Here is a 15399-nt window from a genome sequence, read left to right as displayed (position 1 = left end):
TCACAGGAGATTTATTTCACTTAAAATCATCTAGGAAAATCTGAAATGTTTGAGTCCTGTTTCTATAAATACTCCATATGCTTTTCTTTCCTTCTATGTGTACGTTGATCTCCTCTGGAAAGAATGTATAGATGAAGAATGAAATATGGGAGGGAGACATTATAATTTATACCAAATTCTCAAAAAAATCCAGTAAAACAAAAGGGTTGAGAAGCAGTCCTGCACTCACAGAAAATATGCTTTTTAAGGCAGAAAATTGAAATGAGGATAGAATTGTTGGCTGGAAGGGACCTCTGGGGTCTGGAGTCCCACCTGCTCTGACCAGGACACGTGCTGCCTCTACCTCTGGTTGGTGGTGCCTTTTTCCAGCTGAGCCTTGAAAGCTCCCACACAACTGTGAGCTGCAAAGGAGCTTCTAAGAAAAGTTCAAATTGGTAATGAAAAGGAAAAAAGGTGGCCACTAATAATAATAGAATAAAACCATGTTAATATATATTTCAAGAACAAAACCACTGCAGTAATAAGAAGGACCATATACCATTTGCTGCTGCAGAAAAGACATTAGTGCTCACTTAAGCTACAATAGTTGGTATTTTCATGAAGGTAGATGGTATTTTCACAGTATGTAATATTATAATATTAATAAAATATGCCGAGAGTAACTACTCAGAATATTAAAAAACAATTACTAAAGTTAAATCTGCTGGAAGACAATGGCACGTCTTTAAAAAATACATAAACTAGCAACATCTCTGAGCCTTAAATATTTATATTTATCAACTTGCAGAACACTGTGTAAATGCCAAGCAGAGCTATCTTTCAAAAAAACCCAACCCAACTGTCTTTTAAGAAGCATTATCTTTTAATACCAGGCAGAAACCACAGGCCAGTTAGTTGCAAGCTTTGCAAAATCTCAGGAGGTCTGACAGAAATGCAATTTGTCAACAATTAAAAGATGTCAACAGACTTGATATAAATCAGCATGTACTCATAAAATCTCAGCAAACAAACTAGCTATTGTTTACTTTGTAGAGATTGCAAATGATTTCAACAAGCACATCTCTGAGCCTTAAATATTTATATTTATCAACTTGCAGAACACTGTGTAAATGCCAAGCAGAGCTATCTTTCAAAAAACCCCAACCCAACTGTCTTTTAAGAAGCATTATCTTTTAACACCAGGCAAAAACCACAGGCCAGTTAGTTGCTGGCTTTGCAAAATCTCAGGAGGTCTGACAGAAATGCAATTTGTCAACAATTAAAAGATGTCAACAGACTTGATATAAATCAGCATGTACTCATAAAATCTCAGCAAACAAACTAGCTATTGTTTATTTTGTAGAGATTGCAAATTATTTCAACAAGCCCTTTGATTTCATTTCCTTTATTTCAATTTCTGAATGCACGTAGCAGAAGCTTCCCGCTCCACACACATGTGGCTTTCCAAAATTCTAAACCAGAGAACTGGATAACTCTACTGAACCATAAAAATAATTTTTAAAAAATATGCAATCCTATTTCACATATATCCTGCTGCCGTATGCGTGGACACACACGGAGAGATGCACACAATTTTTCAGCCAGCCTCCCAAAGAGGGACATGCAGCACTTGATTGCAAGGGTCATACTGATGAGAATCTAAAAAACCCTCCAGATCTTTATATTTCTGTAATGAAGACATTGTTTAAATAGACATTTTACTCTGATTTCTCAAGGAGACATAACTCTTTGTGAAGTGATGATTTCTGCACAGTGTGAGAGGACACTACATTCTTACTGTTATTCAGAGTGTTTTTGTAAAATGAATTAACTTTTTTTTGGCTATAAAATATGCAGCAGTATGACTTGTACTGCCAGAAGCCTCAATTTTCTCCCATTAGCCACAATGGGAAAAAGATACAATAATCAGTATTCACCACTACCTTTAACTGAATTATTAGGATTATTAGGATAAGGAAATAATGAAATATTGCTGAGGGTTCATGTGGCAGGAAAGCAGTCACTCTAATCCTCCCTATGAGTCAATAACGGGGGGGAAAAATCCAGAAATATCCAGCCCATCTGAGGTCTCAATCACCCTCTAAAAGTACCCATTTCCATTTTTTTCTCCCCAGTGGCTTGTGCTGGAGTGCCATGGCCAGCTGTGGTCACCTGCACCACCTTCAGCACCTGAGCACCTTTACCAAAAGTACTTTCTGAAAGTACTTTTTAATCTTCTCCATTTCTCTCCTTCTTTATCCTCCATTTCCTGGAGCCTGGTATAAAATCCGAGTGAGCTGTACTCGGGTGAGAACAAGATGCAAATCACTGTAAACTACCTTCTACTTAGACTTTGGAAACAGATGCCACTATTTGGGATTTTTCTCCACTGGATCCAAAAAGTCGTGATTCATTTCTGTGATGTTCTCACCTGCTTTAAACTCTTTAGATACTCAATAGAATTTAAGCTCATCCTAACTGCAGACCTCTAAAAAAGAGCACAGGAATAATGCCCTGAAAGTGCTTATTTCTGTCCTGTACAAAGACAGATACATCCCCTCACAGGAGATTTATTTCACTTAAAATCATCTAGGAAAATTTGAAATGTTTGAGTCCTGTTTCTATAAATACTCCATATGCTTTTCTTTCCTTTTATATGTACGTTGATCTCCTCTGGAAAGAATGTATAGATGAAGAAGGAAATATGGGAGGGAGACATTATAATTTATACCAAATTCTCAAAAAAATCCAGTAAAACAAAAGGGTTGAGAAGCAGTCCTGCACTCACAGAAAATATGCTTTTTAAGGCAGAAAATTGAAATGAGGATAGAATTGTTGGCTGGAAGGGACCTCTGGGGTCTGGAGTCCCACCTGCTCTGACCAGGACACGTGCTGCCTCTACTTCTGGTTGGTGGTGCCTTTTTCCAGCTGAGCCTTGAAAGCTCCCACACAACTGTGAGCTGCAAAGGAGCTTCTAAGAAAAGTTTAAATTGGTAATGAAAAGGAAAAAAGGTGGCCACTAATAATAATAGAATAAAACCATGTTAATATATATTTCAAGAACAAAACCACTGCAGTAATAAGAAGGACCATGTACCATTTGCTGCTGCAGAAAAGACATTAGTGCTCACTTAAGCTACAATAGTTGGTATTTTCATGAAGGTAGATGGTATTTTCACAGTATGTAATATTATAATATTAATAAAATATGCCGAGAGTAACTACTCAGAATATTAAAAAACAATTACTAAAGTTAAATCTGCTGGAAGACAATGGCACGTCTTTAAAAAATACATAAACTAGCAACATCTCTGAGCCTTAAATATTTATATTTATCAACTTGCAGAACACTGTGTAAATGCCAAGCAGAGCTATCTTTCAAAAAACCCCAACCCAACTGTCTTTTAAGAAGCATTATCTTTTAACACCAGGCAAAAACCACAGGCCAGTTAGTTGCTGGCTTTGCAAAATCTCAGGAGGTCTGACAGAAATGCAATTTGTCAACAATTAAAAGATGTCAACAGACTTGATATAAATCAGCATGTACTCATAAAATCTCAGCAAACAAACTAGCTATTGTTTACTTTGTAGAGATTGCAAATGATTTCAACAAGCCCTTTGATTTCATTTCCTTTATTTCAATTCCTGAATGCACGTAGCAGAAGCTTCCCGCACCGCACACGTGTGGCTTTCCAAAATTCTAAACCAGAGAACTGGATAACTCTACTGAACCATAAAAATAATTTTTAAAAAATATGCAATCCTATTTCACATATATCCTGCTGCCATATGCGTGGACACACACGGAGAGATGCACACAATTTTTCAGCCAGCCTCCCAAAGAGGGACACGCAGCAACCTGACTGTAAGGGTCATACTGATGAGAATCTAAAAAACCCTCCAGATCTTTATATTTCTGTAATGAAGACATTGTTTAAATAGACATTTTACTCTGATTTCTCAAGGAGACATAACTCTTTGTGAAGTGATGATTTCTGCACAGTGTGAGAGGACACTACATTCTTACTGTTATTCAGAGTGTTTTTGTAAAATGAATTAACTTTTTTTTGGCTATAAAATATGCAGCAGTATGACTTGTACTGCCAGAAGCCTCAATTTTCTCCCATTAGCCACAATGGGAAAAAGATACAATAATCAGTATTCACCACTACCTTTAACTGAATTATTAGGATAAGAAAATAATGAAATATTGCTGAGGGTTCATGTGGCAGGAAAGCAGTCACTCTAATCCTCCCTATGAGTCAATAACGGGGGGGAAAAATCCAGAAATATCCAGAGAGAGATTCAGCCCATCTGAGGTCTCAATCACCCTCTAAAAGTACCCATTTCCATTTATTAATACAGTAAGTGTCTAAAGGAATGGGCTTTAATTGGAGGTGACTGAGTGAGATGCCTAAAGTTCTGATGGCTGCAGAGAAGCTGAAGCACCCAGGTAATCCTCATTGTTATGTCAAAAGTAATGTGACATCGGCCACGCTTTGAAGGTGCTTTTAATCCATGCTGAATGCCTAAAGTTCTGATGGCTGCAGAGAAGCCGGGTAATCCTCATTGTTATATCAAAAATGAACATGACATTGGCCACGCTCTGAAGGTGCTTTTAATCCAGCTCTTCTGCTGCTCAGTTCTATTTAGACAGAAGGCACAGATGATTTAAGTTTGTCGGAGTGGCTGATGCTCAGTTCTATTTAGACAGAAGGCACAGATGATTTTACAAGTTTGATGGAGCATTGTCCTGAGTTTTACTACAGTTTAACGTTTGGGTTTTTCTAAAAACATGAGCCAGCCCTTTCCTTTACCTGTTCTTTGACGGGAGTGTTGACGTTTGACAGACACTGCTGGCAGACGGCCAGAAAGGATTTCACAGTTTTCCTCAAGACCAGCAAGTCGTCCTAGAACAAACATTGAAGAGGGATTATGTGTAAACATCAATAAAAAGGTTGCTAGGAAAAGGCGAAATAAAAAGATGGTGATCATTTCATACGTTCGATCCTATAAATTAGGCCGTGAAAAAAAAATGCTATTCATAGAGCATGGATTAAAACAAGTCATTAATTTTCAGAGGAATGTCCCTGTAGTAAATAACAATAATAAACCAACACATTCCTGAGTTAAATTGTCTGTATTTTATATCGAATGTAAATTATAAATGTTTCAGAACAAAAAAGTTTAATACATCAAGGTCAGCCCACCTGGGGCTTTATAAAGAATTCCGTATTCAGATAAATCAACGTGAACAAAACCGCAAAATGAATGTCTCAAGTTCAACAAAACCACGATCCCGACTGCAGATACGGGAAACGTGAAAGCAAAGCACAGAAATCAGAGGTGTTATGGTAGAAGGAGGGAGGTTTGTTCATCTGGAGAAAGAAGGATTTGTGTCTGGAAATGATAAATGAACGTCTGTTCTTGATCACGTTGATGCAGAGACAACTGACGTGCAATTAAAATGTGGGTACCGGCCTTCCTGGCACATGCTGAAATAGTCACCCTGTTTTACTGGAGCAATAAACCAACCACCAGGAAGAAACCAAGCACCAGAAACCACGAGGACTTTGTGTTAGGCTTCAAGTTCTGTGCAAAGGACGAGCCGTGTCAGTGCAGATTCAGAGCTTCTGCTACTCTGCATTGCTTGGGTGACGCAAACGCTTGTGCCCTCCCTGGTGTCTCCCCTCCCATGACACCAGCAGTGCTGCCAGGGCCACCCAGACCACACCGTGTACCTGGGACCATCGCTTGAAAGACCTTTCCTCTCCTGGTTTTCACCATCACGTTTCATGTAAAGAAGGGATAACAGCCACTAATTCCCACCACACTTCCACCAGCTTGCAGATGGAAGACAACGTGTCCTACAGAACAACGTCCAACCTAAAGCTAAACAACCTCCATAGTGTTCATGTAACATTTGCCTTGCTAAAAATTCCAGTTTTTAATTATGCTGGTTGTTCAGTCCATGTGTCTCATTTCTCGTTTTAGCTTTTCTTATTGCTTCCTATCCTAAGATCTTGTTATTCTTTGTTTACTGAAAAGCCTTTTTGTGGTCCATATGTTCTTCCTGTAGCGGTTCACAACAGAAGGCAGGTCTGCAGGCGTGCCGAAGCACCCCCACTGTTCTGAAACCTCTGAACCTCTTATAATTTTCAATAGAGCGAGTGTGACTTCCTGATCTGGACACTGAAGGACCATGAGCTACCTCACCTTCCTGCTCCTAATGTATTTTTCTTTGGTAATACAATGAAAGATCCCCCTTTCTGCCACCACGTTACCCTGACATCACACGATCTGTAAGACACCTCTGCTCTACTCTTAAGTCACACCTTTCCACTCGTCAGCCCTCTGGTTCCCAGACAGAACCCTTCCATTTGGCAGCATCAAAATGCCTCTTTCTTTTTTCAATTGTGTTTTCTTTACCAATTGATCTGTCTCATCCACATTTTCAATACCATCACTTTACCTTCCATTGATCTGTCTCATCCACATTTTCAATACCTTCACTTTACCTTCCCTGATGATTGGTAAAACGATCAGTTTTTAGCAGAGGATGGATCTCTCGTGGAGTGCATCAGCAGCTATCCCTTTGTGTGATGATTTCCCACCTACAATCTTTTTCTAATATATTAATCACTACGAGCTATTGAGTATGAATTACATTAAATTCACAGATCCGCCTGAAATGCAACGTGATACTAACATCTTAAAGAAGCTGGTTGCTCAACGGGTTTCCTCATCAATCAAAAATGCAATCTTCTCAAGAACAAACATATTTGTCCCTCGTGGTGTACTCCGTTGGCCACGCTCGCCGTGCCCTTCAGCCCTGGGCTGACTCTGGTTTCTATCTGCCAGTCCAAGATTTTACCTGGGACCGACGCCAGGCTCATCGCTTCCCTGTTACAGAATAAGCTGATTTACAGCTTTAAACATTGGGATTACAATCACTTTAACAACTTCCTACTTTCTATCACAATTATCTTCCATTTAGATGTTAATGAATTCAACAGAGAAACTAAAACCTATGAGAAATCCTATATAAAGGTTAAAAAGTGAATGAGCCTGCCTCACATTTTTCTTTCTGTCAAAGAAGGAGTAACACGTAGGTACACGTTATTTATTACCCTCTCTCCTGATAGACTGACAAAGATTCGTTTTGAAAAATTACAGACAGCAAAAGAAAGCCCGACTGAACAGTGCAACGGAGCCATCTGGAACTTTTCTAAATTTGGAGAAATCCCCAGACTACTACAGAGAGGGATTTTTTTTTTTAAAGAGAAAATGGGAAAGAAAAAAAAAATAAATTAGATTTTTTAAGTCTTGTACCGTTCTCAGCCAAGGCTCTCGAGGTGAGATTACCTGATTCACTGGCTTCAGCAGCAAAACTGCTATGAAAAAATTGTACTCTCCTCTTGGCTGCTGGGGTAAAACCATGGGGTCACACCGTGAGCTGGATCACTGAAGTGACCCAGGATAAAAAGAACCTTTTCTTGAACTCTACAGCGTAATATCTTCAAATGTAACTAGTTGTGGCAGGAACGAGAATGAGCCATTAAGAGCAAGGACTTGTATGGGCTTTGCCACCACCTGTAACAAGACAACTGTGCTTCCAAGACAGCTACATAAAATTCTGCAGTTACTGTCTAGCTTTAAATTGAAGCCATTCAGAAATGCCAAGACAGCTACATAAAATTCTGCAGTTACTGTCCAGCTTTAAATTGAAGCTCGTTTTTCCCATTGAAACCATTTAGAAACACTGGGCTTTTGCTAGGGCCATCTACCAAACCCAACACTTTTCATCCTGTTTGCCCACCGCCTTTCATCTAAACTACTTATCTGCAGCATTAAGTTCCTTCTCCTTGCAACTCCAACCCTTCCACAAGCTTCCAATGCCCAAGAGCCATTAGCTCCCAACTCCAGCCTTTTGCACCTTGTGACTCTCTTCTTCCCTTCAGCATTTTGTGCTTTCTTTCATTGTGCCCATATAAATATGAAAAGTCACCAAACCACTATGTTGTTCTTTAAAGCCCCTCTACTAATTCCTCTGCCTTCTAATCCCCGTGTAACAGCTATGCGTTTGGCTGCTCCTCATTCAGAACTCTTTTGCCTTTGTCTTGACCCTGAATGTTTGCTCTATCAATGGTTGGTTTTTTCCTAAGATTTTGGACTCTATTCTTCCACAAATATTTCCTTTTCACTACATACACATACAATGCAACGTACAGTGGTCCCAGGCACCTGGTTTATTGAATACATGAAGGAATCTAGATGGAAACAACAACCATATAATCTAATCTCCAAGACTCAAACCAAATATTTCCTTTTCACTACATACACATACAGTGTAACGTACAGTGGTCCCGAGCACCTGGTTTATTGAATATATGAAGAAATCTAGATGGAAACAACAACCATATAATCTAATCTCCAAGTCTCCTACCTCAAGACTGTATTTGCTCCCCAAGATCTACAGACAAGAGAAGTCTTCCTGAGACATCACCAGCTTCCTTTGAAACCATCCTCAAACCCCTTTTCAGGTGAAGAACGGTTAGAAGTACCTTGGAAAAGAGTTTTAAAATAACTCTACCCCAACTCTATGCTGTATTTAAGTTAACTGGTGGAGTCCTTGTTACTGGGCAGAGAATTTGGACCTTCTTACTAATTCAAATAATGAGTAATGATCACCCTTCTATTAAAATATCTCTGAAACATTTTTACGCTGATATAAATTCATTTACTTCTATGATCAAAACTGTAATCTACAAATGAAATTACACAGTGTGGGGGAATCTGCAGAGCACCCCCGTGGATAAACATCAGCTGATACCATGAGAAGGTGAGTGCAAGAGCGCCTGGGAACAGACCACCCAAACCTGCCTGTTCTGGGGGGGTGTTTGCATAAAAACTAAGAGGAACAGTAACAATGAATTTGCTTAAAATGACCAGATTAAACAGTAACTGGGAGGCTACCAAGAAACTTTGGAGAAAAGGAGGAGTGACCTTATAAAGAAGCATAAAAGCAGCACGATAACCTGTGATCGCGGAGAGGAAGCTTGGGGAGGCACAGAGCAGCAGTCAAACCAATGAGCTGACTTAATTCTGATTTGATTTAAACCACAAGAGTCCAAGACTTTTTGCCTGCCACACCTATAAAGCCTATAGACCAACACACTTAGCCTCATGTAGTCAGCCATAATCCCAAACGTTAGAGTTGTAATATAAAGTATCCCTCAGAAAGGAATAAAGGTGCCTTGGGCTTGGGCATCATGCCCAGGAGAGTTTCCAAACAAGGGCAATCCTCTTAGGAGAGAGGCTGCATTTTTGGAAGACACATCTGAATACCAGATAAAGACTAACTTCATTCCAAAAAGGTTCTGTTCCCAGTTGTAGACCCCTGGTTGTCATGTATCACTCTACCCTAGAACCAATACACAGAGTTAATAAGCAATTTTGAGCTCTACTCAAACAAGAACTCTCTTGGAAAGACAACTCACCAGAACCACCCATCCTGCCTGCAAACTCCCTGCATCCCTTGAATCCTGTACTTCATTCCAAAAAGCCAGTACACTTTCTGCTGTGCACTGAATGCCTGCATGGTAACGAAGTGGGTGAAGCAGAGCAGCAACTAGTTGCCAGCAGGAACTCACAGAAATGACCCAGCTGGCAGCAGATGAACATCCCTCCCGTCTCTGATCTCTCAGCCTGGATGCTCAAGGGAAATCTAAAAAATCACCACCTAAGCACGAGCCTGGGAACAAAAATTCATAAATCTACTGGATACAGAAAAGCAAGAACTCAGGATTAGTTTTATGACATATTATAAATTCCCTTCTCCCCATTAGCCTTCTCATCTTTCTTCTTTCTTCTCTTCCCCACTGTCCAGCTCCTACTTCCCTCCTGGTAACTCCCCTGTCACCTCTCCTGCCCCTGCTCCCACCCCCTGTAGGAACGAGTGCCCTTCTCTTTCACAGAGAGTTTACCTGATCTGGATCTAAACGGAAACCAAACAATTGTTCTCAGCTTGTATTTAGCTTTGTGATCTGCTTTTACTGCAAACCTGAAAGGCTTGTATGTCCAAAACCCTCTCAATTTTTACAGCTATATCCATTGGTCTACTAAAGATACCACTTCAGCCCATAAACCACCTCCTCCCTCTGCCCTTAGATCGTTGCAGCTACAGCAAAGGGATGCTAGAAAACTGGATAGACCTACATATTAAATACTGTGTCAGAAATCTTTCTCTAAAAGCCTGAATACTTTAAAAATGCTCATGAAATACACTATTTTTCATTTTGTGATGCTGATGTTAATGCCTGTGTATTCCCATACATCACACTTCAGAAGTGATCCCTTTTAATATCTGCTAATTTATAAGCTTAAATCACGGCTTATAAAACAACCATGGGCAAAATGATCTCCTAATGGATTAAATGACAGATATAGTGCAGATCAGATTTATTCTCACAGGGAACGAACTACAGGGGAAAGTTCTACTGCAGCAGTTCCAAAAAATGGAAAAATGCAGTGAAGGGAGATTAGAATCTTACTCAACGCTCTGACTCTTGGTGTTTGTACCCAGAGCAAGGCAAGGCTGGGCGTTGCTGCTCAAGGGGCCCAGCAAGCAGAAGGACAGAACTGTTGGGTATCTTCAGGAGAAGGTAAGACCCAATAGTCAAGAGCAGATGGGGAATCACAGAATTCTTTTTTTCTAATAGCTTTTTTTAAATGTCAATATATGTCAGTCTTCGAAACAACTCAAAGAATTTACAGTGTATTTTTATCATTGTTACGTGCCAAATGTTTATTTTAGCAGTGCTTTAGTAAAGCACCTCTTTCTTTTTGATGCTGACAGGGAAGTACTGTGGATTTCATACCGTTTTAATTTGATGTATAACTTCTGAAAAAGCTCTAAAGAGACAGGATGTTGGCCTCCGATTGTGAAAAGAGCTAAGGAAAGGTCCTGGAAAAGCTGAGTGTAACAAACAAGTTGCATTTAGCGTTGTCCTTACTGCATTCTGCTTGGGTGCACCTACTTTTTATTAGGAATCGTCACTGCTGGTAACCTTACCTTTAACTTTAGCAACAGAAAAGACGTAAGTAAAAGGTAAGCAAGTTAAATACACAGAAATGTTGAGCTGTCTGTGGGGTACAGATGCACAGTATTGCTTACAACTATTAGGTAAGTGCTGTCAATGTGACTTACCCATCCATACAAACTGCTGTACTCACGATAAAGCACGTTAAGTAATGTCTGTGGGGTACAGATGCACAGTATTGCTTACAACTATTAGGTAAGTGCTGTCAACGTGACTTACCCATTCATACAAACTGCTGTACTCACAATAAAGTGCGTTAAGTATCTTCAGCAATGAAAATATAAAAATCAGCAAGTATAAAATCCTGATAAAGACAAGCTCCTGCTGGTTCTATGGCTTATTTAAATACACACATGATGTTAGACAGATCTTGAACTACTGAATAAATCAAAACACCAACAGTTTGTATGTTTCACAGTGACATAAAATAAGGGTACAGCGGGTGGAGTTACAGCAAACCAGGTCTAATGCCTTTTTGTGCTTCCTCAGCACAGTCTGTGTGACCAAAAGTGACCAAAAGCCCACTTACTTTGGAAGGGGAGCCTTCCGTGATCTTCACCAGCTGCCAGAGAATAGAGTAATGGGAACACTGCAGGGCCTGAACAACTATCTGTAACAGAGGGAACACAAAGAATCCCAGCACATTAGAAGCATCAATAGTAGCAGCAAAGCATACGTAAAATTCACAATGCGTTTTGGGGAGAAGAAACAGGAGCTGCTTTTAGGTGCTCCTTTTGTTTTCAAGGATATTGAGCTTTTCCTTAGTCAGTTTGGTGTACTTAGAAACCAGCCTACGACAGGGAAAAAAATAATGTATAAATGTTGGGAAACAGAACAGAAAATGTGCATTAAGTACAGCAAGAGGTGATGTCACAGTGTGACAAAAGTACAACTCAACATCTACATATCTCAGTTCAAAAGCATCTGTTTAAATACCTCTAAATCTGACTTCACTAGTGAAACAGTCTGGAAATTTCATTAGAAGCATCAATAGTAGCAGCAAAGCGTACGTAAAATTTACACTGCATTTTGGGGAGAAGAAATAGGAGCTGCTTTTAGGTACTGCTTTTTGTTTTCAAGGATATTGCGCTTTTCCTTAGTTTGGTGCACTTAGAAACCAGCCTACGACAGGGAAAAAAATAATGTATAAATGCTGGGAAACAGAACAGAAAATGTGCATTAAGTACAGCAAGAGGTGATGTCACAGTGTGACAAAAGTACAACTCAACATCTACATATCTCAGTTCAAAAGCATCTGTTTAAATACCTCTAAATCTGACTTCACTAGTGAAACAGTCTGGAAATTTGTTCCACTGTCAAATGAACATGTAGCCCAATTTCTAAATAAAGGGAGAAAATACAAATTTTCTCATGGAGAAGGCCAGGTTCATATTTATAGTGCCCATAAAAGTGCCCACGGTGTCTTTTTAAAATTTCCAATCTATATTAGGTGCTAAAAATTTCTAAATCTTTTTAGCTTGAAGATGCTTCCAACAGTCTGTGGTTCTGTGCAGAATAAATTAGGGTTGTAACAGCTCTAATCACTTCACAAAATACTTTTTTGAAAGGTATCACTAAAGACCCAACCATTCTCTTTCAGTGAACTCCTTCTAGCGGACTGGGGGAAGAAATACTGAGGAAAGTTCAGATTTCAGAACTTTTTTCCTAAGATCTTACAGAAGTATTTGGGGAGCCGCATCACTGTCAAACCCAGAAACTGAAGATGGCTGGTAGCTTCACGGACAGTTTTTACCTGCTGGCCCCTTCCCTCCATGGAGCACAATTCCAGCATGAAATAGCAGAAGGTCCCACAGCTTAAAGCCATGTCTTTCACATGGCGCGTGGCCATGGGTCCTCCGTATGGTCCTTTCTAAAAAATACTTTTACATAATCTCTGGAGAATTATTTTTTTTTTTCTAAATGAAATTGAGTTAGGATTAACAACTGGCTTCTAATTGAAGTCAAATTATAACTTAAAATGTGCTGACATGCTGGAGTAGGCAGTCTGCAGTTTAAGCTGGAATCCTGGGAGAATCTGAAATGCTCCTTGTGCTCATCCATGAGACGCTAAATCCGAACCAGGAGGAAACAAAGTCCAGGATGTGTCTACTGAAAGAACTCCACTGGAAAGGCTGGCTGGTGGTCCTGCTAGATCATAGAATGGTTTGGGTTGGAAGGGACCTCAAAGATCATGGAGTTCCAACCCCCCTGCCCTGGGCAGGGACACCTCCCACTAGAGCAGGTTGCTCAAGGCCCCATCCAGCCTGGCCTTAGATGTTCTTGTCTCCTGGTGTTCATAACCTTCCATCTAACTTTCAACCAGCACAATAATTCTAATTGCAGCCAACGTTTACAAATGTTGGGTTTCTGCATAAACATGATGTTATATGCATTGCTTTTTCACAGCCAGGAACACTAGTCATTCCTTATTTTACAGATGAGAAAGGTGAGACAAGTAGCTCAGAAGTCACAGAACTTCACCTCCTGGACAGTGCTTCACTACAATATGCATTTCGTTCAAAATTCCATGTTTTTTCTAAATAGTTCATTAATCTTTTGAATTTCTCTTTGACTAGACTCTCCAACATGTTGAATCCCCAAATGACACTGTGCAGGTGTTGCTAACTGTACCTGTTCCGGCATAGCTCCATGTTCAATTCCAGTTCTTAGTAATCTGTAGCAGTTACTGAACAGATCCCATTTTGTGAGATCGTGGGCACTGGAACGAGAGGGAATAGGGAGAGGTTAGTTGTGCTCCTCAAAACTCCACGTCACCACAAGAACACAGCCTGAGAATGCTTTTTCACAGCCAGGAACACTAGTCATTCCTTATTTTACAGATGAGAAAGGTGAGACAAGTAGCTCAGAAGTCACAGAACTTCACCTCCTGGACAGTGCTTCACTACAATATGCATTTCGTTCAAAATTCCATGTTTTTTCTAAATAGTTCATTAATCTTTTGAATTTCTCTTTGACTAGACTCTCCAACATGTTGAATCCCCAAATGACACTGTGCAGGTGTTGCTAACTGTACCTGTTCCGGCATAGCTCCATGTTCAATTCCAGTTCTTAGTAATCTGTAGCAGTTACTGAACAGATCCCATTTTGTGAGATCGTGGGCACTGGAACGAGAGGGAATAGGGAGAGGTTAGTTGTGCTCCTCAAAACTCCACGTCACCACAAGAACACAGCCTGAGCTGGCAGCTGCACAATCAGTTCACACCAGGCTAAAAACACAAGTTCGGCTTTCTGATAACTGAAGAAAAATGAGATTTTTTTGGAGGGAGGAGAGAAAATCTCTGCATACCATACATCTTTAAAGGTTGCTTAAGTATAGCTGCAAGCTCCTTCTCAGTGTTGCCTCTAAATCATCTTTCCTCTCTGGTTGTAAACATTGCCAGAACTCCAGAGGCACTCTCTGGCGCTGCAGCAGAAACTATGCCCAAACTCTAGCAATATATACTGAATAAAAAATGCTTGAAGGAAAACAAAGTTACATATTTCTCTGCGGCATCATCTGGAGAACAATAATATGTTACCACTAGATGTTAAATACCCTGAAATATCTGAAGTAGGACAGCACGATAGACGTGTACATGAGATGGAGATGGTGGCTGCCACCCCCCGTCATTGTTGAACATTTCAGTTGTACCAACCTGATGCACCAGCGAGAGGAATACAAATGAGATTAGCAACCTGCATCCTACAGCCTTACAGACCTCAACAGCTTATGAGACAGCTTTTTTTTCAATACAGAACTGAGAAATACGGAAGAAATTACAAAACATCAGGTTGCCTGATAGACAAAAATTCTCTCACAAAAAAAAAAAATTAGGTTTAATGCATTTTTCTGCAGTGGAATTAAACTGAGATCATTTGAAACAGTTTATAGTATTTTTATAAAAGAGCCAAGCCACCTCAGAATAATCAGAAACTCGGTGATTAAAATACTCACCTGGAAGAAGGGATATTCAGACTGAATTGGCAAGTCTCAATTAGATAAAGCCGTCTCTCACATCTGCCTCCCCTCCATCCCAGAACCTCCATCTCACAGATATGCTCACTTTTCCCACCCCTTTGTGCCTGCCCTGCTTTGGAGCTGCCTGACTTTGCTTAAATAATTAACCACCCTGCTCAGCCAGAAAGAACAATTCTCTACTTCTGGAACGGACAGAGGTTGAACTCAGGATGGGGAAATGCCTAGATCCTGCTGAAACCCCCAGGATGAAATGTCTGGAGTGTGTTAGTCCTGGAAAACCTCAGTGATAAAAGTTTTGCAGAAAACACACCAATTAGTGCCCTTGTGCTGAGAGCAAGT

General features: G+C 40.1%; 1 protein-coding gene across 1 annotated transcript in view; it reads right to left on the bottom strand.

Moving 5' to 3' along the window:
* Positions 1 to 15399, bottom strand: part of STAG1 (stromal antigen 1) — a 165949-nt gene that overhangs the window by 29645 nt on the left and 120905 nt on the right. The window contains exons 20-22 of the mRNA XM_014944245.1: positions 14116 to 14203; positions 11611 to 11691; positions 4797 to 4889 (exon numbers count right to left, since the gene is read on the bottom strand). Coding sequence (XP_014799731.1) covers positions 4797 to 4889; positions 11611 to 11691; positions 14116 to 14203 — 262 coding nt within the window. The remainder of the gene's footprint in view (positions 1 to 4796; positions 4890 to 11610; positions 11692 to 14115; positions 14204 to 15399) is intronic.

The sequence above is a fragment of the Calidris pugnax genome, unplaced genomic scaffold (genome assembly GCF_001431845.1).
Source record: "Calidris pugnax isolate Ruff unplaced genomic scaffold, ASM143184v1 scaffold143, whole genome shotgun sequence".
Lineage (NCBI taxonomy): Eukaryota > Metazoa > Chordata > Aves > Charadriiformes > Scolopacidae > Calidris > Calidris pugnax.
This window is presented reverse-complemented; position numbering and strand designations above follow the sequence as displayed.